Genomic DNA, 22,849 nt, shown 5'->3' with positions numbered 1-22,849 from the left:
TTTTGGTGTCTGCCATCAGCTCTTACGTTGGTTTGAAGATGACAATCAACGCTGAAAACTATCAGTGAAGAGTATAACCCGCCGTTTAACTTGGCATCCAAAAAAACGTGTTGATCAGTAGGGAGACGTGAAAAGTGGGATGGATGTGGAGGGATGCTGGAATCTCAAGGCTGACAGCAGATGGGTTTATCACCTTCTCAATTTCAAAGGGCCCAATGAACCTGGGGGGCAACTTGTGGGACTCCACCTGAAGGGGGAGATCACGAATGTAGAGCCAAACCTTCTGTGCAGGACGGTGATCCGGGGCACGGATATAGTGTCTGCCAGCCGGCAATTGCCTTCGTCATTGTGGGACAAGGCGGCTCTGGCATGCCTCCAGACAGCATGGCAATGGTGAAGGTGGGCATGAAGCAAAGGGACAGCGACCTCTTATTCCTGGGAAGGAAACAGCAGGGGTTGATACCCACATGCGACCATGAAGGGTGACATACCAGTGGCAGAGGAGGTAAGGGAGTTATGAGAGTATTCAATTCATGCTGGCTCCAAGATGCACAAAACAAATCCTGATTAGCTCTTTCAGATTGACCGTTAGACTGGGGATGGTAAGCCGAGGAGAGGCTGGAAGAGGCCCCAAGAGCCTTACAAAAGGCCTGCCAATCCTTGGAGGTGAACTGGGGGCCACGGTCGGAGACAATATCAACTGGGACACCATGGAGCTTGAAGACGCGGGTAACTAGGAGATTGGCTGTTTCCAGGGATGAAGGAAGCTTGGGAAGATGGATGAAGTGGACCATTTTGGAGAAACGGTCCACGACTGCCAACAGCCTTTCCATTGGAAGGCAGCATACCAGTGATGAAGTCAATGGCCAAGTGAGACAAAGGCAGGCAACGTTTAGGGTCCCCACTGCAGGACGTGGGAGCGAACCAGCTCCGGGAAAGAGTTGCTCTCTGAGGCCCGAACCAGGATCAGTTTGTTGTTGTTCCTGTGCCGCGCACTCGATATCCCACACTGCCGCCCTGATGAAGCAGGAAGATGGTTTCCGAATCCTGCTTCTCCTGAGAGGAACTACGCGTGCAGGAGTGAGCGTCTGGCTTGGTGCTACTGTGGATAAGTTTCTGGAGAAGAAAGCACCCAATTGTACCTTTTGTTCCTTGGAACTTCTCTGGAAGAGGATTGCTGATAGTCCTGAGTTGGAGACATCCACCTCAACCAGAAACTGGAGCGAGGGTATGGCATGGATGAGAACAAGAGCCAAGGTGAACAGCTGCTTCAGGCGATTAAAGGCTGCATTCGCTTCAGAGGTCCAGGAGAAAGGAGAGGTTGAGGTGAGCTGAGTGAGAGGTGCATCAACTGTGTTTTAGTCTCTGATGCCAGAAGTTGGAAAAGCCCAAAAACTGGAGTTTTTTTGCACGTGGTGGGTGCTTTCCATTTAGCCACTGGCTCGATTTTAACTGGGTCTGCTCTGAGCTGTCCCTGAGCAAGAATGTAGCCTAAAAAGCTAAGTGATTGAATACTGAATTCACATTTTTCGGCTTTTATATCAGAACAAATTACTTCTTTGTTGTTCGTGTCGCCTGGGTCCATAATTTTAGGCCAAAACGTACTGTGACGTTTGAGGCAGGAGATGGACCCAAAAGTGGACACTGACACCCAAGTAGAAAATAAAAACTTCAAATAAACAAAACAACTAAGTACTAAAACAACTGACGACCGGGCGTGGCAGCGACTAAGCTCGCTACACAGCGGGGATGAAAAAGAAGAACAAAAAAAGCAATCGGTCCAAACAAAAGTCACTGGGAAAAAGCCAGGAGAAAAACTCATAATTTCACCAAAGTAACAAACTGAAAATCACTAGTGAAAACTAGAAGCAAGACCAAAAGTTCAACCAAGGGAGGTAATAAAACTTGGGCAGGCAATTTGAACAACGACGGAGAGTAGTTAACCAGAAGGCGCAAAGCTGGCGAAGTGGAGGTCAGACCGGAGGTTAAATGAAGAGGGGGATGAGTAATGAGAGACAGCTAAGTGAGGAGCTCAGCACACCTGACCACGCCCAGCCCCGTAACAAAACAAAGACAGAAGAAACAGAACAGTAACACTTTCAAAATAAAACAGAGCAAAAATGGACGTTATTTGCACCAAAACAATTTACGCAGTTGTTTTTACTTATTTATTGAACTTGGGGTTCCATCAGGGACAACAGTTCTGTCAACTAATTTCTTTGTTGTGGAATGCGGAAAAGCCAACTTTTGCTAAACCAAAACTTATAACATTTCGTCAAATTGCCCAACTTAAAATGTTACTGTTTGTTGCTTTGAAATTTTGAGTTCACCCAACTTTTCTTCTTTTAGTGTGAGATTAAAATAACAAGTTTTAATATCTGAATCAAACTGTGGTTATTACAGCATTAAAGCAGGATCCATTAATCCATGCAGTGAAATCCAACATCAGTGACCTTTGACATAACTAATGTTAGAAATGTGATATTCAGGTGTCTCAATACTTTTGTCCATGTAATGCAAATGCAATAGTCAAAAGTTGACAGCAAATCACAGACAACTATCAAGTTTAAAGGTTTTTATTGCCAAAGAGTGAAGTATAACGTCAGCCATTGTCTTAACTATTCTAGCAGTCTAATAGCCTTTTAATAATAGTCACATCACAGCAGCCCAGTCAACATTAGTTAATAAAAGGGAACTACACAAGCATTTATTCCAGTTACAACAGAAAATGTCTTTGACATCAGCGCCACCCTCACGTCTTTCATCCAAAGATGCAAAATTCTTCTGTGGGCGACGCGGGTGAATTTTGGTCGACAAACAAAAATAAAACAGGACAGCAACGCAAATACACTTTCCTTTCAGACAGTCAATAGAATAGTAATAATGCCAGACACATGCAGTGTGTGTTATTTCAGGCCGTTTAAAAAAACATAAAAAAATAAAAATAGCCTGGAGGAATTTAAGCTATTTTCTTCTGACATCAGCAAAATGAAACTGGTTGACACCCACCAACACCCTGCCTGATGCACAGATGTAATTGAGTAAAAACGTTGGGAAGTGAAAACACCAAAAGTGACCTCATGTCATCCTTTCCTATCTTATCCACTAATTAATCAAAATTCTACAATTTTTTAAAGTATTGAAATCTATAAATAACATCTCCAGTGGAATTACATGGTTTTTTTTTTTTAAATTACAGCTCAACTGTGTTTTGGTACAATAAGTCAAACTTTAAAAAGACATCGCACCATCGCTGCGGCTTCCAGTATGTACAGTCACAATAATTTAGTTTCTTGCATATAGAAATGTGCTCGACGCCCCACACAGGGGAGCAGAAAGAAAGCTTCCTCATATCATCATCTTAACAACTCCAGTGTAAACATCTCGTCCTTGTCATCTTTCGAGTGCTTTTTTGTCTCTTTGCTGTCAAAAAGATGGAAGGTCAGAGTTCTATTAACAGACAGCACTATAGATAATATACAGTGGGTAAGGAAAGGATTCATTTGCTAAAATCATTTAAGTTCATTTTTTGCCTCATTAATGTACACGCAGCACCACAACAAACAGAATTGTTGAAATTTCTGCTGATTTATTTTTTTAAAAAAGTTCTGTCAGCTTGGATGGCGAACGTTGGTGGACAGCCATTTTCGGGTCTCTCCAGAGATGCTCAATTGGGTTTAAGTCAGGGCTCTGGCTGGGCCATTCAAGAACAGTCACGGAGTTGTTCTGAAGCCACTCCTTCGTTATTTTAGCTGTGTGCTTAGGGTCATTGTCTTGTTGGAAGGTGAACCTTCGGCCCAGTCTGAGGTCCTCAGCACTCTGGAGAAGGTTTTCGTCCCGGATATCGCTGTACTCGGCCGTATTCATCTTTCCTTTGATTGCAACCAGTTTCCCTGTCCCTGCAGCTGAAAAACACCGCCACAGCATGATGCTTCCACCACCATGCTTCACTGTTGGGACTGTATTGGACAGGTGATGAGCAGTGCCTGGTTTTCTCCACACACACTGCTTAGGATTAAGCCCAACAAGTTGTATCTTGGTCTCATCAGACCAGAGAATGTTATTTCTCACCATCTTGGAGTCCTTCAGGTTTTTTTAGCAAACTCTATGCGGGCTTTCATGTGTCTTGCACTGAGGAGAGGCTTCCGTCGGGCCACTCTGCTCCGATTGGTGTAGGGCTGCGGTAATGGTTGACTTTCTAGAACTTTCTCCCATCTCCCGACTGCATCTCTGGAGCTCAGCCGCAGTGATCTTTGGGTTCTTCTTTACCTCTCTCACCAAGGCTCTTCTCCCCCGGACGGCACCCGATTGAAATAGATGAGTGTCACAGCCAAAGGGTATGCATACTTATGCCTGTGTTCTATTTCACTTTTTCTTTTTTAATATATCTGCAAAAATGTAAAAAAATCTGTCAATATAGGGTGCTGGGTGTACATTAATGAGGGGGGAAAAAATGCTCAAATGATTTTAGCAAATGGCTGCAATTGAACAAAGAGTGAAAACGTTAAGGGGTCTGAAAACTTTCCGTAGCCACTGTCTGTGTGTGTGTGTGTATCTATATATATATATATATATATATATATATATATATATATATATATATCGTTAGCACATCACACACCTCACAGTTCTAAGGGACTGTGTTCAAATCCGGCCCTGCCTGTGTAGAGTTTGCGTGCTCTCCAGTTTCCACCCACAGTTCAAAACATGCATGGTAGGTTAATTGAAGATATTTCCACCAAGCTAAAGGAACTTTTTTTTTTTTTTTTTTTTTTAATTAACGGAAAATGTTTATTTTATACATAGATATACACACACACACACACTGACTCTTCTCTGGTCACAGTACAGGTTTAGACAGGAAATGTTACCAATTTGTACGATGAAATCTTGGGGTAAAACTGAAAAGAAAAATATGAAAATAAGTTGTGTGTGGTGGTAGATGCATATATTCAGTAAATAAAGTAAAAGGACACAACGTTAAACTAAAGCTACACTTTAAGGTATTTTGCTGTTATCGACGTGTTTAGCAAGAGAATAATCTGTCAAACACGGTGTATTTAGGTGCAATACACCCTCACGTTTATGTGTGTATAAAACCTTGTGTACGCAAAGCAGTACAGTACGGTATCAGTTTGGTTCTATGATGATTGTTTCCACTGCTAAAAGTCAGTGTAGCGAAATGACCTACGAGGGCCAGTCCAAAACTAATGAGCCCAATTTAGTTAAACGAATAATAGATTTTTTTTCCACCCTGAAATGTTCATGGTTTGTAGTTTAAATACTTGTTTAAAGGTTTATTGGGGGAAATGACATTATCATTGTTGGATGCCCATCAGAAGCAAAGAGCTGTGACTGAATTTCTTGCTTTGGAAAGGGAACGAACCACCGCTAAACATTTTCAAAAGGTTGCAAAATGCGGATTGGTTAGGGTTATATCCTCAATGGTGATCCCTTGTTGGTGATGTCATCAATGGTGACTCAACGATCTTCTCTGATCAGTGCCATCACTATTTCTAGGATTAACCACTGAATATGGTCTGCCGCGCCTTTGCTTGGGGTGACTCAAAGCACGCCACTTGCTCTTCGCCCACTTTTTTACTGTGCTGTAGCTGATTGCGGGTTCTCCATACACATTTTGCAACCCACTGAAAATGTTTCATGGTGGTTCCCCTTCCAAAGCAAGAAATTCAATAACAGCGCTCTGCTTCTGAAGGTCATCCAACAATTTCCTCATTTCCAAAATGACTGACAGGAAGACGACAGGCTGAAACAAAACTTAAAAAAAACAAAACAAAACCTTCAAACATATTTAAAGTAGAACCCGTGAAAATTTCAGGAAAAAAAAAAAAATAGTAGGTGAAATTAAATTGGGGTGGAGAACACTAAACTCTGTTGAGTGGGTCGTTTGAATTCTGTTTGAATTCATTGACAGATTTAACTGGTTTGATGCCTCAGAATTCACAGACTGAATCTGTCACAGCTGTTACAAACTGAATAAGGGTTAACCGTTTGGTGGCTTGTTTAACTCCACTGGACTCCTTGGTCGAAACGTCGCCTAAGTGGAACTCGTGCTGACTCAGGCTGTGCATGGTTTCCAGTGAAGTATCAGTGTTGCGCGTTGAGAACCCTTCGGATCTCCCCTGTTTATTTTTGCTGTCCTCACATTACCCATCCCCAGCCCTCTCTCCATTTCAGCATCCCACTTATTTGTTCTCACTGCCTCTCTCAAGCCTGACACCCATTGCATCACTTCCACTCTCTGTTCACCTTTTCCAGTGTTCGATGAAGAGGATACTTGATATGTTCACTATTTCAGATGCTTCAGGTTGAATTAAGTGCACTTAAAGCACTTAATAGCGCAAGCTCTTGTTCTATTGGCCCAAGTAAAGTAAAACCAGTATAATTATCTAAACGTCCCGTGTCACAGCACAAGTTTGTCACAGCTTTGGTGCCTTCTTCATCCTAAAACAGAATCTCTCGTGGGTCCAGACTGTGTGCTTGCTGACAGTATCAGTATCGTGACGATGACAGAAGGGTCGGCACAGCAATCTGCCACACTGACACAGTGTTTCAGTGTGGACCCAAAAGAGAAGCGTGAGCCTTTGAAGGGACAATTAAACTCAGGAGCCATTTATCAAATCTGGCCTCTTTTTCCCCGACTTCCAGCTAAAGATGAACATCACTCGTGAGGATAATCATGACTGACCACATTCCAGAAACTGGGAAGGGCTGGATATTTAGGCCTGACAGTTTCAAACAGAAACCCCAGAAAATACACTCTGGTCCAGTGTATTTGGGTCCTCTTTTTAGACACAGACCCTACAGAATACTTGTATTGGCTTCAGTGTTTAGACACAGCCGTACTCATACCACACAGTCTGGGAGTCGTCGTTGGGGTCTGGGGATGCGGGTGTGCTTTTTGGGCGTTCCGCAGAGCTACATCTCACTCTCTCACTGTCTTTCTTTTGGTGAGATATGTCACCTGCGCGCTCCTCCCTTAACACCTCTCCATGTTCCAAGGCATCACCAAGCTGAGCAGCGGGCACAACCCTCACAGGGGTTACCATGGCAACCTCCCCACGGTGATGGAACGACGACGAGGGGCCGTTACGTGACACAGGAGTCCGTCCGCTATCCCGCTCTCTCTCCACATATCTCTCTGTGTGCAGCGTGAGAGAAGACAAATGGTGAACTGGAGAGTTCAGAATGCTGTTGTCTCTCTGCTGATTGGTTGAGCTGGACAAACGGGCAGACAGCGGCCTCTCTCTTCCATTAGCCCCTCCTCCTTGCCGCCGAACCGCCACGTCTGATTGGTTTGGGGACCCGCCATTTCCATGAAAACCGTCGGGCCCAGTAGAGCGGAGCAAATCAGCAGAGGCCAGGCTGAACGTCCTGCTCAGTGACTGGTTGATTCTCTGGGTCGGAGGTCGGCCAGAGGTTTGGGATTGGCTAACAGGCTGCCGAGAAGATGGTTTAACACTTTGGCCTGGCCTCTGGTTGGATGCATGTACAGTGGGCGTGACATAGCTGGTGGGGGTGAGCTGATCTCTGCTGGTGGGATCTGAGGAGGCTGGACTTCTGGTGAAGTATTCAGTCATTAAGTCCTCTCTGCTTCCTGTTGAAACCTAATCGAGAACAATGACATTTAATTCCAGTTCAGTACGCAAAGCAAACCAAAGCAAATGTATTGATATAGTGCAATTCATACAAAAGGTAACTTTATGTGCAGTACACGAAGCACTTACAAATAGAGAAAAATAAAAGACAGCTTAAAAGCATTTAAAAACAAAGGGAAAAAAAACATACAGTGCAAGAAAGATAATTTAAAAGTGGAAATACTCTAAAATGCATGAGGGTAAAATAAATAAATACAATTTGCCCTGCACTTCAAAACATTGCCACTTGGGGCTGACTTCACCTATGTTGGCATCTGATTCCATTTGTGTACAGCATATCAGCTAAAAGCTGCTTCACCATGTTTGCTTTGGACTCTATGCTCCACTATCTGAACTGAGTCAGTTTATCTCAGAGCTCTCTCTACTGGGTTTATATTGCATTAGCATGTCTATTCAGGACCAAAACCATTTGGTGATTTATAGACTGGTAGCAGAAATTCAATTCAAGTCAATTCTAAAGCTAACAGGAGCCTGTGTAAAGACTTTAGAATTGGAGTAATATATTCTGACCTCTTTGTTCTGGTCAGAACCCGAGCTACAGCATTCTGAATGAGCTGCAGCTGTTTAATGCTCTTTTGGCGGAGTCCAGTCAGAAGATCATGACAATAGTCAAATCTACTTGCGATAAAAGCATGGATGTGCTTCTCCCGTTCTGCTTGGCAAGTGCAAGCCTTCACTCTGGATGTTCTTCAGCTGGTAGAAGGCTGTTTTCGTGATTGAATTGATATGACTGCTGAAAGTCACGTCAGAATTGGTTTTCTTCGGATATGGTCTTCGGTTTTTAGAGAGAGTGACTCCAGGTATTTAAGAAGAACAATCCTCTTTTCTTTACTGCCAAAAACAATTATCTCGGTTTTGTTGTGTTGAAGGAAGTTATTTATTTGTTTTAGACAGTGACACAACACTTCAATTGAACCGTGGTCATCAGGAGACACTGCTAGATATAATTGTGTCATCTGCATAGCTATGATAGTCAACATTAAGGTTCTGAAGAATTTGACCCAAGTTCCCAGTCACTGTAAAGATATTTCCATGAGTGTTCATGTGGAAAAAAATGCAATAATTCACATTACCTTGGGTGAACAGTGAGGTCAAGTGATTCAGCGGTTAAAAAAAAAAAACTTTTAGTGATCCATCGACTTAAAAGAACAAAAGAAAAACCTTTGAAGCAATGCAGGTAATCAAGCATTCATTCCATTCTTTAATTAGATCAATTCTGATCAAGTGTTCATTCCTTTCTTTAGTTTTATCATTTCAAGATTGTCAATTTAATCTGATTCTCATCTGAAGACAAGTTTTCCCACTGGACCATAATTTAAAGCCATTACAGCTTTTATGTTTCTTGAGACTGAATGTTTAAGGGGTTATCACATATTTCAGGCAGCGTCACAAACGTAGGCGAAAGGATGGAATGTATCAGTTGATTTGCAGCCTCAGAGCAGATTAGAGGTGTCGGAAAGTGCGATCATAAAACTAGAGAATGACAGCAAATTAAGTTTGCTCAGATGAAAACCATACATCTTCTTGGCAGCAGTGAAGCTCAACATCCTGAGTAAGGTTGGCAGAAACATGTATAAGATTATGTTTTTGGGCTGTTGTTGTTGCACAGAGGAACTGACCAGGATATTAAACTAAAGAGTCAAATACATCACAATATGTATTATTTGTTTCTAGTTTGTTGCATGCACACACAGAAATCTCAGAACATACACATTTTAATAAATACTTCATATCCATATAGAAGATAGTCTAATGACTGCAGTACAGATGCAAATACACCAACCAACTGCAACATGACTCCTTGAACAATATATCCATCCATCCATTTTCCCTACCGCTTATCCTCACTGGGGTTGCGGGCGTCCTAGAGCCTATCCCAGCTATCTTTGAGTGAGAGGCAGGGTACACCCTGAACAAGTGGCCAGCCAATCGCAGGCCACATATAAACAGGCAACCATTCGCGCTCACATTCACACCTACGGGTAATTTAGAGTCTTCAATCAACCTACCATGCATGTCTTTGGAATGTGGGAGGAAACCGGAGTACCCGGAGAAAACCCACGCAGGCACGGGGAGAACATGCAAACTCCACACACGTGAGACCGGATTTGAAGCCGAAATCATGTCTGAAGACAGTTGCATTGAGGCCTGGCAGAGGGTTGAAATCAAGTGTCTGGCAATGTCTATGCGTTCCAGATTTCAGGCTGTAATTGACTGCAAAATATTTTCAACCAAGTATTAAAAAGTAAAGTTTGACTTATGATTGTTAATCTGTCCCATTACCTTTGGTCTCTTGAAAAATTGGGCGATATATAGATACTGTTGTAATTCCCACACCGTTCACCTGATTTGGACGTAAATACCCTCAAAGTCGAAAGTCTGCAGCTAAACCTAACACCTAATTAACACCGACAGTATCAACCAAGGCGGCACGGTGGCCGACTGGTTAGAGCGTCAGCCTCACAGTTCTGAGGACCCGGGTTCAATCCCCGGCCCCGCCTGTGTGGAGTTTGCATGGTTCTCCCCGTGCCTGCGTGGGTTTTCTCCGGGCACTCCGGTTTCCTCCCACATCCCAAAAACATGCATTCATTGGAGACTCTAAATTGCCCGAAGGCATGACTGTGAGTGCGAATGGTTGTTTGTGTCTATGTGCCCTGCGATTGGCTGGCAACCAGTTCAGGGTGTACCCCGCCTCCTGCCCGATGACAGCTGGGATAGGCTCCGGCACGCCCGCGACCCTAGTGAGGATAAGCGGCTCAGAAAATGGATGGATGGATGGAGTATCAACCAAAACTAAACCTTATTGTCTTTGTAACGGCAAACGTTTTGATACCTTTGTAATGGATTTCATTACTGGAATGCACTATATGACTGTAATGTGTTTTTAATATCACTTAACACAGTTCAGTTTAGTAGGATTGTCCCCACAAGGAAGCTATCATATAAAGCAATGTGATATAATTTGTTTGGCATGGCGCAGGGGATAGAGTGGCTGTCCAAAAATCAGAAGCTTGCTCTTAGTTCCCCCAAGATGCGTCAAAGTAGTCATGAGTAAGATGGTAAAACACTTTTTCAGGTGAGTCATCAATGTTATTTTCCCAGATGGGGGAAAATAAGCTAATACAGCACATAAAATAATAATAATAATAATGTGTTCTTTTTTCTTTCAATAAAACATCTATGTCCACTACAATACTTGGCCACAAACTCGTCAAAAGCAGCTGACTGGTGATGGATGTTGAAAAACACAATAGATAGAGCAATAGAACATTTTCAAAACAAAGTTACATCTGACCTCTCCATCCATCAGTTTTCTTCTCATCTCTATTCATTTGTTCTGACCCTGCAGGGTGGACGTGTAATGGGTCTAAAGCTACATTAATCAAAACTAGAGCAGACGTGTACGTAGATCATTTTACACTTTGAGACGATGTGAGTCCTGCGATACACGTCATGGAAACAACTAGTCCCAGCCCAGGAACAATGAGTCCCTACAACTTATCATCACGGAATACAGGTACAGTCATCCTCCGCTATATCACGGTGCTTGTTTTGTGGTCCTGCTCTCCAGCACACTTTTATTACAGTTCTTTTATACTGTTTGTAAAATATTTTTGTGTCATCCATTGCTCTCGCTCTATATATTTATTATGTGATTAGACCTGCCAAGATAGCAAATTCTTCAGAACGATATATTTTCCCAAAAACTTTCGTGAACAACGATAGTATTGTTTATGTTTTTTTAATGCCACTGATATAATGATATTAGAACAAAATAAATAATTGTACACATTTTACAAATTCAACCCTGGTAATCAAACATATGAGCACAACTGTGTAACATTCTTTCACTTGCTAAATAAAGTAGGGCAGAATTTCACAATAAGAGCGGGTAAATAAAAAAATAAAGTTACAAGTATTCAAATAAAGTACATAAACAGAAAAAAAAAAAAAATAAAGTTTGAATTTCCCTTTTTCTCTTCAAGATGCCAAATCTTGACACAACAGTGAAGTCTTAAACAATTTTACATATTTTAATTTAACAAACCTTAATTGAATCATTTTAAAGGTTATGTTTGTTTCTAACCTTCCCCCCCCCCCATAATGACATTTCACATCCAAAAGCAATTTTAGTAAGAGCTCCCAGTGGGAACTTCCCACTGAGAAGTGGGAAATATATTCCGAATATTCTCTTACTTTTTCTGTCATTTTCTGATGTTTCTCCTTCTTTAACTCAACTTACTCTCTTTCTCCTTCGCTCTGTCTGGTCTGCGCACAGTCAGTGATTTCAGTGATTACCGCCTGCGATGCAGACTGTAATATGTTGCGCCACATAAATAGAAGCACCCCGTACGTCTTGAATCATAACCTTTCTGTTTTGGCTAAGGTGTGAGTCCATTTGGGACTGCCTGTGGGTCCGGACGCGGACAGCGGTCTGACACTTTGTGACCTCAGTTTTAAATGATGCCGCCACAATCGAGCAAGCCAGGGCGACCTATTTAGCTCCTTAGCACACTAACAAGTTAGCTCACGGGCTAGCGAACATAATAAATAGTTAACTTTGCCTAAAAAGTCCCAGTTGTTTGCATCTACGGAGCCGAAGCCGTTCTGTCGACGGCTCGCTGCATTATGAGCGGCATGGGGGGTGTTACGACAACAATGAAAGTGTATCGAGTCTGGAAAAAAAGGTCTGGTGTCGATAGTATTTATGGGCCAATAAACCGCCCTCCTCTTCCTCTGATTGGCTAGGACCAAGACAGGACTCGTACTTTTAGTGGATAATGATTTGCTGAACACACACGCATATGTAGGAAAGCAATGTTCTACGCCTGTTGATGCAGATTCACCATGGTTTATGCGTCCCTGGTCATTTTTGTGCATCTCAGACCCAGGACACACATCAAAATGAGATCCTTGGGTGTATACACGTTTGATAACACAGGACAATACTGATGCAATATACAGTATGTAAAACAACTACAAGCAACATTGATGAAAATATTTCTCACCATTTGTGGTGACTTCAGCTTGCTCTCTCGCAGAAACTCCTCCAGTGTCACCAACTCACTTCCAGGAGATGAAGGGCGAGCACTACTCCTGTTCCCACCTCCACGCTGTGGTTGGGCCCACTGGGATGCGTGGTCGTATGGGAGGGTTGCACTGCGGGACAAGGTCTGCTGTGATTCGCTGAGACCCCTGACATCATCGCTAGACAGGCTGGCTGACCGGAGATGACAGTCAGATACATCTAAAAGATGAAAAGTTTTTGAAATATCTTGCACATCAGTCACTTTCAAAAGGCACCATTAAACAACAACTTCAATAATAAAATAAGTGGAACAACACAGTCTCTCGCTTGATGCTGGTCAATGTACAAATGATTTAGATTCTGAAACAAATTCATCCATCCTTCCACTTATCTGAGATTGGGGGGCAGTAGCTTTAGCAGGGAAGCCACTTCGTCCAGCTCTTCTGGGGGGATCCCGAGGCGTTCCCAGGCCAGCCGGGAGACAAAGTCTGTCCAGCATGTCCTGGGTTGACCCAGAGTCTCCTCCTGGTGGGACGTACCCGGAACACCTCACCAGGGAGGCATTCTAATCAGATGCCCGAGCCACCTCATCTGTCTCCTCTCAATGCGGAGGAGCAGCGGCTCTACTCTTGAGTCCCTCCCGGATGACTGAGCTTCACACTCTATCATTAAGGGAGAACCTGGACACCCTGCGGAGGAAACACATTTCGGCGGCTTCTATCCGCGATCTTGCTGACCCACAGCTTGTGACCATAGGTGAGGGTAGGAACGTATATCGACCAGTAAATTGAGAGCTGCGGCATTTGGCTGAGCTCCTTCTTCACCACAACAGACCGATACAAAGTCCGCATCACTGCAGACGCTGCGCTGATCCGCCTGTCGATCTCCCGTTCCATTCTTCCCTCACTCGTGAACAAGACCCCAAGATACTTGAACTCCTCCACTTGGGGCAGGATCTCATCACCGACCCGGAGAGGGCACTCCGCCCTTTTCCGACTGAGGACCATGGTCTCAGATTTGGAGGTACTGATTTTCATCCCAACCACTTCACACTCGGCTGCGAACCACTCCAGTGAGAGTTGGAGATCATGGCTTGATGAAGCCAACAGAACCACATCTTCTGCAAAAAGCAGAGATGCAATACTGAGGCCACCAAACCGGACCCCCTCTACGCCTCGGCTGCGCCTAGATATTCTGTCCATAAAAGTTCTGAACAGATTCGGTGACAAAGGGCAGCCTCGGCGGAGTCCAACCCTCACCGGAAACAAATCCGACTTACTGACGGCAAAGCGAACCAAACTCTGACACCGGTCGTGCAGGGAACAAACAGCCCATATCAGTGGGTTCGTTACCCCATACTCCCGAAGCACGCCTCACAAGACTCCCCGAGGGGCACAGTCGAACACCTTCTCCAAGTTCACAAAACACAGACTGGTTGGGCGAAGACCTAGGAGCTTTTTAACCACCTCGGTGACCTCAACCCCAGAGATAGGAGTGCCCCCCGTAGAGATCATAGAATCTGCTTTCTCATGGGAAGGCGTGTCGGGGGAAATGAGGTGGTAAGTATTCTCCCCACCTACTCACAACGTCTCGAGTCAACGTCAGCAGAGCCCCATTCCCAGTATACAAAGTGTTGACGGTGCACTGCTTCCCACTCCTGAAACGCCTGATGGTGGACCAGAATTTCCTCGAAGCCATCAGGAAGGCGGTCTCCAGGTTCCTCCCAATCACGCATTTCCAGGTGTCACTGTCATCACCCAGGTGAGAATTGAAGTCCCCCAGCAGAACGATGGAGTCCTCAGCAGGAGCGCTTTCCAGCTCCCCTTCCAAGGACTCCAAAAAGGGTGGGTACTCTGAACTGCTGTTTGGTGCATAGGCACAAACAACAGTCAGGACCCATTCCCCCACCCAAAGGCAGAGGGAGGCTACCCTCTCGTCCACTGGGGTGAACCCCAACGTACAGGCGCCGAGCCGGTGGGGAATAAATATACCCACACCTGCTTGGCACCTCTCACCGTGGGCAACTCCAGAGTGGAAGAGAGTCTAATCACTCTCGAGAGGACTGGTACCAGAGCCCAAGCTGTGTGTGGAGGCGAGCCCGACTATATCTTGTCGTAACTTCTCAACCTCACACACCAGCTTGGCCTCCTTCCCTGAATTCCCCACAATAAACAATAATCTGCCGCCATTGAAAAATTTACTTTGATATTAACACATACTGTAACATATGAACACAGCCACAATAAAACTATGACTGAAACCAGGGAAAGACTCCACTCATTCAGCTAATTACCGACCGCTGTCTCCAATTAATACAGATATCAAAATCATTTTAAGGCTTTAGCCAACAAACTACAAAAAAATTCTCCTGTCGATAATACATTGTGGCCAAACAGGTTTTATTGAAGGACGGAGTGCCACCAAGCATGTCAGGCATTATTTTTTTCAATATGTGATGTAGGCGGTCAGTTCCACTTTGTTCCCATGTGCTGCAATAAAGGGGTATTTTTTTTAATCCCAAAATCGGGATTGTGCCAGATTGAGGAGCAATGATATGATGCTAACTGAGATTGCGTGGGTTCTAGACATTTCCACCAAGATGATCAAGTGGAAGCAATAATCGCATTCTTAAAAAACATTGTAAAGTGAAACTTTGTGATGTGAACCCATTTGTGGTGACAGTTGCTTTGGATGAGTTATATAACGTTGCGATCCAGTGAACATAGGAGTCACCGAAGCCAAGTCATTGGCTTCCTGAACAAAGGTCTTGCAAGATTTGATCTTAGTATTTTTCCAGAAAATTTACGTTAACGTCACAAACCTTAACTATATGTTGACCTAGTCGAGCTGACGAAAAAACTCAGTACCTTTGCAGTTGACCGGTGAGTTTGAGCTGGAGGTGTGGTGGCTAAAGTCGGCTGATCCTGGACGACCTCCGATGTGGCCACGTGGACCACATATGCTCTCAGTGTCTTCATCAAAGGGCACACCTAAAAAGAATGGTTATGTTTCCAGTCACAGTTGTGTTCAGTTCAGCTGTTAAAGTGGGCATGGGGTGCTACCTTTGGGCCTGCAGCTGCTGCCTTGTCCCAGCTGAGTACTGCAGCTGCTTAGGGCCAGTGAAGATGACTGATGGGTCGGGGTGGAACACAGAGCTTTATGGGTAAGTGCTGGGCCAGAAGAAAAACACCAAAAACAAAACACAGGGTTACTCTCGCTATGGGGAGAAAAAAATGTTGAGACAATTTTTCCTCAGTGGACCTTGGGATATCTTTAACTTTAACTGTATAAATTCAGCTTTCGAAGATGCTCTTTTTCAGGAACCAGAATCTTAATTCCTTATCATAGTAAACATTATGGACATGTCTATGATTACAACTTTGTGGAAATATTTTGGGAAGGGACATTTTCTAGTCCACAATGACTGTGGGCCATGTCAATAAAGTCATGGTTGGCATGGATGAGTTTGGTGTGGAAGGATGTGCCCATATGGAGCCCTGGCCTCAAATATATCAAACATACTGTATATCTGATGAACCTGAACAGAGAGTTTGTGTCAGGAGCTATCCCAGGGGATTATTTTAATATAATGTATACTGTACATAAAATATGCATGGAGAAATGGCTGATTTTTAATATTTATCAATATATTTAATAAAGAAAGATTCTGCATCCAAATAACACAATTTTCACAGACATTCCTATTTGAATGACAAATAAAGTGAACATAACACAAAAAGTCAGGAAATTTGTGTTTGCCTGTCCAGGTTAGTGACCAGCATGAGGAGGAGGTGCCAAGCTGTTGTTGCTGTGTCTTGTTCTTTCACATGCTACTGAGACTCCTTTTTGTGAAATGAATACATGAATAAATGGCTAATATCTTGTTTCTTCAAACTTCAATCATCCAATTCACCAAATACCAAACGAGTCAATGGCAACAGCAAAATAAAGTATGTAGCATTGGCAGAGAGGATTTGGATTTTTTCCCCCCGGCCGGCACAAACCACATACTCAGCTCTGCTCCTCATTTCCCAAATGCTTGTTTCTTACAAATGTGGCACAGTTTAAAATGGGTAATAAACAGACTTTCCAAAAGTATAAGATTTATTGACAAAAAGCATTGTTACAACAAAGAAATAAATCTTCCAAACACTAATTTCCTTACTTTTTGTGCTATGTTTAAAAAGATCACCTTGCCCATCTCCTCCGTTGACACTCTCACTGCTGCCTCCTGGTGTGCCGCAACGATAGACCTCTCGTCCTCTGTCAGTCAAACCAGCTGACAAATGAGAGGACAAATAAGACCATCGCAGATCATTTAGACAAACAGGTGTGGTACTGAATATGACTCAGGCAACAAAAAGCAGCACAGTGTGGCAAGAATGCAGGGAAATGCAGGGATAGGTGCGTGACTGTGTGGACGATTAGTTCAAGCAAGGCATTGAGAAGCCAACCATTGATGATTGTTGCTGGCCTTGACTATTATGACTTTAATCTTTATTGAACAAAAGAGTTAGATGTTGTCTAATAACTGTCATGGTACTAGGCTGTACTGTATCTCAGCTCCATAATTTTCTGATATGCAATATATCCTCAAAAATTGTTACTACAAGGCTGAATGCATGATAAGTTATGAACACTCAACAACTGAAGATAAATCTGATGGCCACAGTGATTTGGACGAAACCTATGACAATAAGATCCTGTCAGTTAACTTTGTTTTGTTTGTTTTTCTCTCTAACTGGACAAACACTTGGCTTGGAATGGCACAATAAGGGCGCAATGATCATTTACTTTTGGGATAGATAAGAGTTGAGGCCGAAAATATTCATACCCTGGCCAAATTCTGAGTAAATGAGTGAATCTCTTAGTTGGGACTGCCATAAGAAAATGTCCAAATATTATAAGGTGGTACGGTATAAGATTGCGATTGTGTCATGTCTAGCCAGAAGACACCAATTCAAATATATTTTTACGTTCTTTAAATTCAATCTGGAACAGTGGAGGACTGGTTAGCACATCTGCCTCACAGTTCTGAGGACCGGGGTTCAAATCTCGGCCCCGCCTGTGTGGAGTTTGCATGTTCTCCCCGTGCCTGTGTGGGTTTTCACCGGGTACTCCGGTTTCCTCCCACATCCCAAAAACATGCAGGATAATTGAAGACTCTAAATTGTCCGTAGGTGTGAATGTGAGTGTGAATGGTTGTTTGTTTCTACAACCCCAATTCCAATGAAGTTGGGACGTTGCGCTAACATGAATAAAAACAGAATACAATGATTTGCAAATCATGTTCGACCTATATCTAATTGAATACACTACAAAGACAAGATATTTAATGTTCAAACTGATAAACTTGATTGTTTTTGGAAAATAATCATTAACTGAGAATTTAATGGCTGCAACACGTTCAAAAAAAGCTGGGGCAGGTGACAAAAAAGACTGAGAAAGTTGAGGAATGCTCATCAAACACCTGTTTGGAACATCCCACAGGTAAGCAGGCTAATTGGGAACAGGTGGGTGCCATGATTGGGAATAAAAGGAGCTTCCCTGAACTGCTCAGTCATTCACAAGCAAAGATGGGGCGAGGTTCACCTCTTTGTGAACAAGTGCGTGAGAAAATAGTCGAATAGTTTAAGGACAATGTTCCTTAATGTAAAATTGCAAGGAATTTAGGGATTTCATCATCTACGGTCCATAATATCATCAAAAGGTTCAGAGAATCTGGAGAAATCACTGCATGTAAGCAGCAAACGAACATTGAATGCCCGTGACCTTCGATCCCTCAGGCGGCACTGCATCAAAAACCGACATCAATGTGTAAAGGATATCACCACATGGACTCAGGAACACTTCAGTAAATACATTTTGGCGCTACATCCGTAAGTGCAACTTGAAACTCTATTATTCAAAGCAAAAGCCATTGATCAACATTACCCAGAAATGCCGCCGGCTTCTCTGGGCCCGAGCTCATCTAAGATGGACTGATGCAAAGTGGACAAGTGTTCTGTGGTCCGACGAGTCCACATTTCAAATTGTTTTTGGAAATTGTGGACGTCGTGTCCTCCGGGCCAAAGAGGAAAAGAACGATCCGGATTGTTATGGACGCAAAGTTCAAAAGCCATGCTGGTATGGGTCTGTGTTAGTGCCAATGGCATGGGTAACTTACACATCTGTGAAGGCACCATTAATGCTGAAAGGTACATACAGGTTTAGGAGAAACATATGCTGCCATCCTAGCAACGTCTTTTTCATGGACGCCCCTGCTTATTTCAGCAAGACAATGGCAAACCACATTCTGCACGTGTTACAACAGCGTGGCTTCGTAGTAAAAGAGTGCGGGTACTAGACTGGCCTGCCTGCAGTCCAGACCTGTCTCCCATTGAAAATGTGTGGCGCATTATGCAGTGTAAAATACAACAACGGAGACCCCGGACTGTTGAACAGCTGAAGCTGTACATCAAGCAAGAAAGGGAAAGAATTCCACCGACAAAGCTTCAACAATTAGTTTCCTCAGTTCCCAAACGTTTATTGAATGTTGGTAAAAGAAAAGGTGATGTAACACAGTGGTAAACATGACCCTGTCCCAGCTTTTTTGGAATATGTTGCAGCCATAAGATTCCAAGTTAATGATCATTTGATAACAACAATTAAGTTTATCAGTTTGAACATTAAATATCTTGTCTTTGTAGTGTATTCATTTAAATATAGGTCAAACATGATTTCCAAATAATTGTATTCGGTTTTTATTTATGTTTAACACAACGTCCCAACTTCATTGGAATTGGGGTTGTATGTGCCCTGCGATTGGCTGGCGACCAGTTCAGTGTGTACCCCGCCTCTCGCCCGAAGATAGCCTCGTGGGCAATGACAGTGAGACCTGGTAGGGCGTGATTGGGAGGAACGGACCACCCGATCAGAACCTGAGCGTTGTTCTGTTATTGGACATCTGTGCTCACCATGCATTGTCCAGAACGAATACCATGTTCAAGCGTAAGGGTGTCCACACGTGCACTTGGCACCAGGACACCCTAGGTCGCAGTTTGATGATCGACTTTGTGGTCGTGCCATCGGACTTGCGGCCGCATGTCTTGGACACTCGGGTGAAGAGAGGGGCGGAGCTGTCAACTGATCACCACCTGGTGGTGAGTTGGCTCCGATGGTGGGAAATATGCTGGTCCGACGTGGCAGGCCCAAACGTATTGTGAGGCCTGCTGGGAACGTCTGGCAGAATCTCCTGTCAGAAGGAGTTTCAACTCCCACCTCCGACAGAACTTTGCTCACGTTCCAGGGGTGGGGGACATCGAGTCCGAGTGGACCATGTTCCGCACCTCCATTGCTGAGGCGGCCGACCGGAGCTGTGGCTGTAAGGTGGTCGGTGCCTGTCGTGGCGGCAATCCCCAAACCAGTTGGTGGACACCATTGGTGAGGGATGCCATCAAGCTGAAGAAAGAGTCCTATCAGGCTTCTTTGGCCTGTGGGACTTCTGAGGCAGCTGATGGGTACTGGCTGGCCAAGTGGAATGCAGCTTTGGTGGTCGCTGATGCAAAAACTCGGGCATGGGAGGAGTTCGGTGAGGCCGTGGAAAGAGACTTCCGGACGGCTTCAAGGAAATCCTGGTCCACCAGCCGGCGTCTCAGGAGGGGGAAGCAGTGCATCACCAACACTGTGTATAGTAGGGATGGGGCGCTGCTGATCTCGACTTGGGACGTTGTGAGTCGGTGGGGAGAATACTTCAAAGACCTCCTCAATGCCACCGACACGCCTTCCCATGAAGAAGTCTGGGTTCTCTGAGGCGGGCTCTCCTATCTCTGGGGTTGAGGTCACCGAGGTGGTTAAAAAGCTTCTCTGTGGCAAGGCGAGAGAGATTCACCCGGAGTACCTAAAGGCTCTGGATGCTGTACAGCTGTCCCTGTTGACACGCCTCTGCGACATCGGGGACAGTGCCTCTGGATTGGCACTCTGGGGTGGTGGTCCCCCTTTTTAAGAAAGGGGACCGGAGGGTGTGTTCCAACTACAGGGGAATCATACTCCTCAGCCTCACTGGTAAGGTCTAGTCAGGGGTGCTGGAGAGGAGGCTCCGTCGGGAAGTCGTATCTCAGATTCAGGAGAAGCAGTGTGGTTTTCGTCCTGGCCGTGGAACAGTGGACCAGCTCTATACCCTCAGCAGGGTCCTCGAGGGTGCATGGGAGTTCGCCCGACCAGTCTACATGTGTTTTGTCTTGGAGAAGGCGTTCGACTGTGTCCCTCAGGGAGTCCTGTGGGGGGTGCTTCGGGAGTATGGGGTACCGAATCCCCTGATACGGCCTGTTTGGTCCCTGTACGACGGGTGTCAGAGTTTGGTCCGCATTGCCGGCAGTAAGTCGTAAGTCGGACTTGTTTCCGGTGAGGGTTGGACTCCGGCAAGGCTGCCCTTTGTCACCCAATCTGTTCATAACTTTTATGGACAGAATATCAAGGCGCAGCCGAGGCATAGAGGGGGTCCGGTTTGGTGGCCTCAGTATTGCATCTCTGCTTTTTGCAGATGATGTGGTTTTGTTGGTACAGTAAACGTTTTTTTGGTCAAGTCGTTTGCCTTTGGCAACAGATTTGAAACTAGGAAGCATACTAATTCTTCACGGCTCATGAAAGCGACTCGCCTACGATGAGTATTGTACATCAACAATGTCACCATGACCAAGCACACCGGCGTGGTAAGTTTGGATAAAGTGTGAAACTTTCAAACTTTCAAAGTTGTTTTTATATTTATTTAGAAATAACTTTTTACTGTACTGGATGTTTTAGGCCATGAAAAAACCAACCTACAAAACAATTTGTACAGTACAGTCGCAGAGTCGCAGATACTCTTCTGTCACATAACATACCTGACACCTTCCTCCACCCGTTCCAACCTGCTTGGACCCGTTTCTTCACTTCCTGACCACACTCACCATTGCTCTGGACTGCTGACCCCAAGGATTTAAAGTCCTCCACCCTTGCTATCTCTTCTCCCTGTGGCCTCACTCTTCCCCCTCCACCCCTCTCATTCATGCACATGTATTCTGTCTTACTTCGGCTAATCTTTCCAGTGCATGCCTCCATCTTTCTCACTGTTCCTCCACCTGCTCCCTGCTTGCACTGCAGATCACAATGTTATCTGCAAACATCATGGTCCAAGGGGATTCCAGTCTAACCTCATCTGTCAGCCTATCCATCACCACTGCAAACAGGAAGGGATCAGGGCTGATCCCTGATGCAGTCCCTCCTCCATCTTAAATTCCTCTGTCACACCTACAGCGCAGCTCACCACTTTTCTGCTGCCCTCGTACATGTCCTGTATTATTCTGACATACTTCTCTGCCACTCCAGACTTCCGCATGCAGTACCACAGTTACTCTCTGGGTACTCTGTCATAGGCTTTCTCTAGATCTACAAAGACACAATGTAGCTCCTTCTGACCTTCTCTGTAATTTTCCACCAACATCCTCAAGGCAAATAATGCATCTGTGGTACTCAACCGTAATGTTGCTTGCTAATACTCACTTCTGTCCTGAGCCTAGCCTCCACTACTCTTTCCCATAACTTCATTGTGTGGCTCATCAACTTTATTCCTCTATAGTTAACTATGCACATCAAATTGTTCTTAAAAATGGGCACCAGCACACTTTTCCTCGATTCTTCAGGCATCTTCTCACCCGCTAGAATTCTGTTGACAAGCTGGTCAAAAACTCCACAGCGCACCTCTCCTAGAGGCTTCCATACCTCCACAGGAATGTCATCAGGACCAATTGCCTTTCCATTTTTCATCCTCTTTAATGCCTTTCTAACTTCCCCCTTACTAATCATTGCCACTTTCTGGTCCACCACATTTCTACTCTTCCTTCTCTCTCAGTTTCCTCATTCATGAACTCCTCAAAGTATTCTTTCCATCTATCCAGCACACTACTGGCACCAGTCAACACTTTTCTACCTCTAGCTTTAATCACCCTAACCTGCTGCACATCCTTGCCATCTCTATCCCTCTGACTCACCAACCTGTAGAGATCATTTTTCTCCTTCTTTAGTGTACAACCTGGCATTCATGTCATCATATGCCTCTTGTTTGGCCTTTGCCACCTCTACCTTTGCCCTACATCACATCTCAATCTATTCCTTTCGCTTCTGC

General features: G+C 44.4%; 1 protein-coding gene across 3 annotated transcripts in view; it reads right to left on the bottom strand.

The window, feature by feature from the left end:
- Nucleotides 1-2,560: 2,560 nt before the first annotated feature.
- Nucleotides 2,561-22,849, bottom strand: part of ccdc88c (coiled-coil domain containing 88C) — a 113,442-nt gene continuing 93,153 nt past the window's right edge. For 2 of the 3 annotated variants that reach the window (XM_061697126.1, XM_061697128.1), the window contains 5 exons: nt 16,874-16,987; nt 15,771-15,878; nt 15,576-15,698; nt 12,689-12,927; nt 2,561-7,628 (listed from right to left, as the gene is read on the bottom strand). In XM_061697126.1, coding sequence (XP_061553110.1) covers nt 6,852-7,628; nt 12,689-12,927; nt 15,576-15,698; nt 15,771-15,878; nt 16,874-16,987 — 1,361 coding nt within the window. In that variant the 3' untranslated portion in view covers nt 2,561-6,851. The remainder of the gene's footprint in view (nt 7,629-12,688; nt 12,928-15,575; nt 15,699-15,770; nt 15,879-16,873; nt 16,988-22,849) is intronic. The other variant, XM_061697127.1, reaches the window with a different exon arrangement.

This window comes from Phycodurus eques, chromosome 14 (assembly GCF_024500275.1).
Source record: "Phycodurus eques isolate BA_2022a chromosome 14, UOR_Pequ_1.1, whole genome shotgun sequence".
Classification (NCBI taxonomy): Eukaryota; Metazoa; Chordata; class Actinopteri; order Syngnathiformes; family Syngnathidae; genus Phycodurus; species Phycodurus eques.
This window is presented reverse-complemented; position numbering and strand designations above follow the sequence as displayed.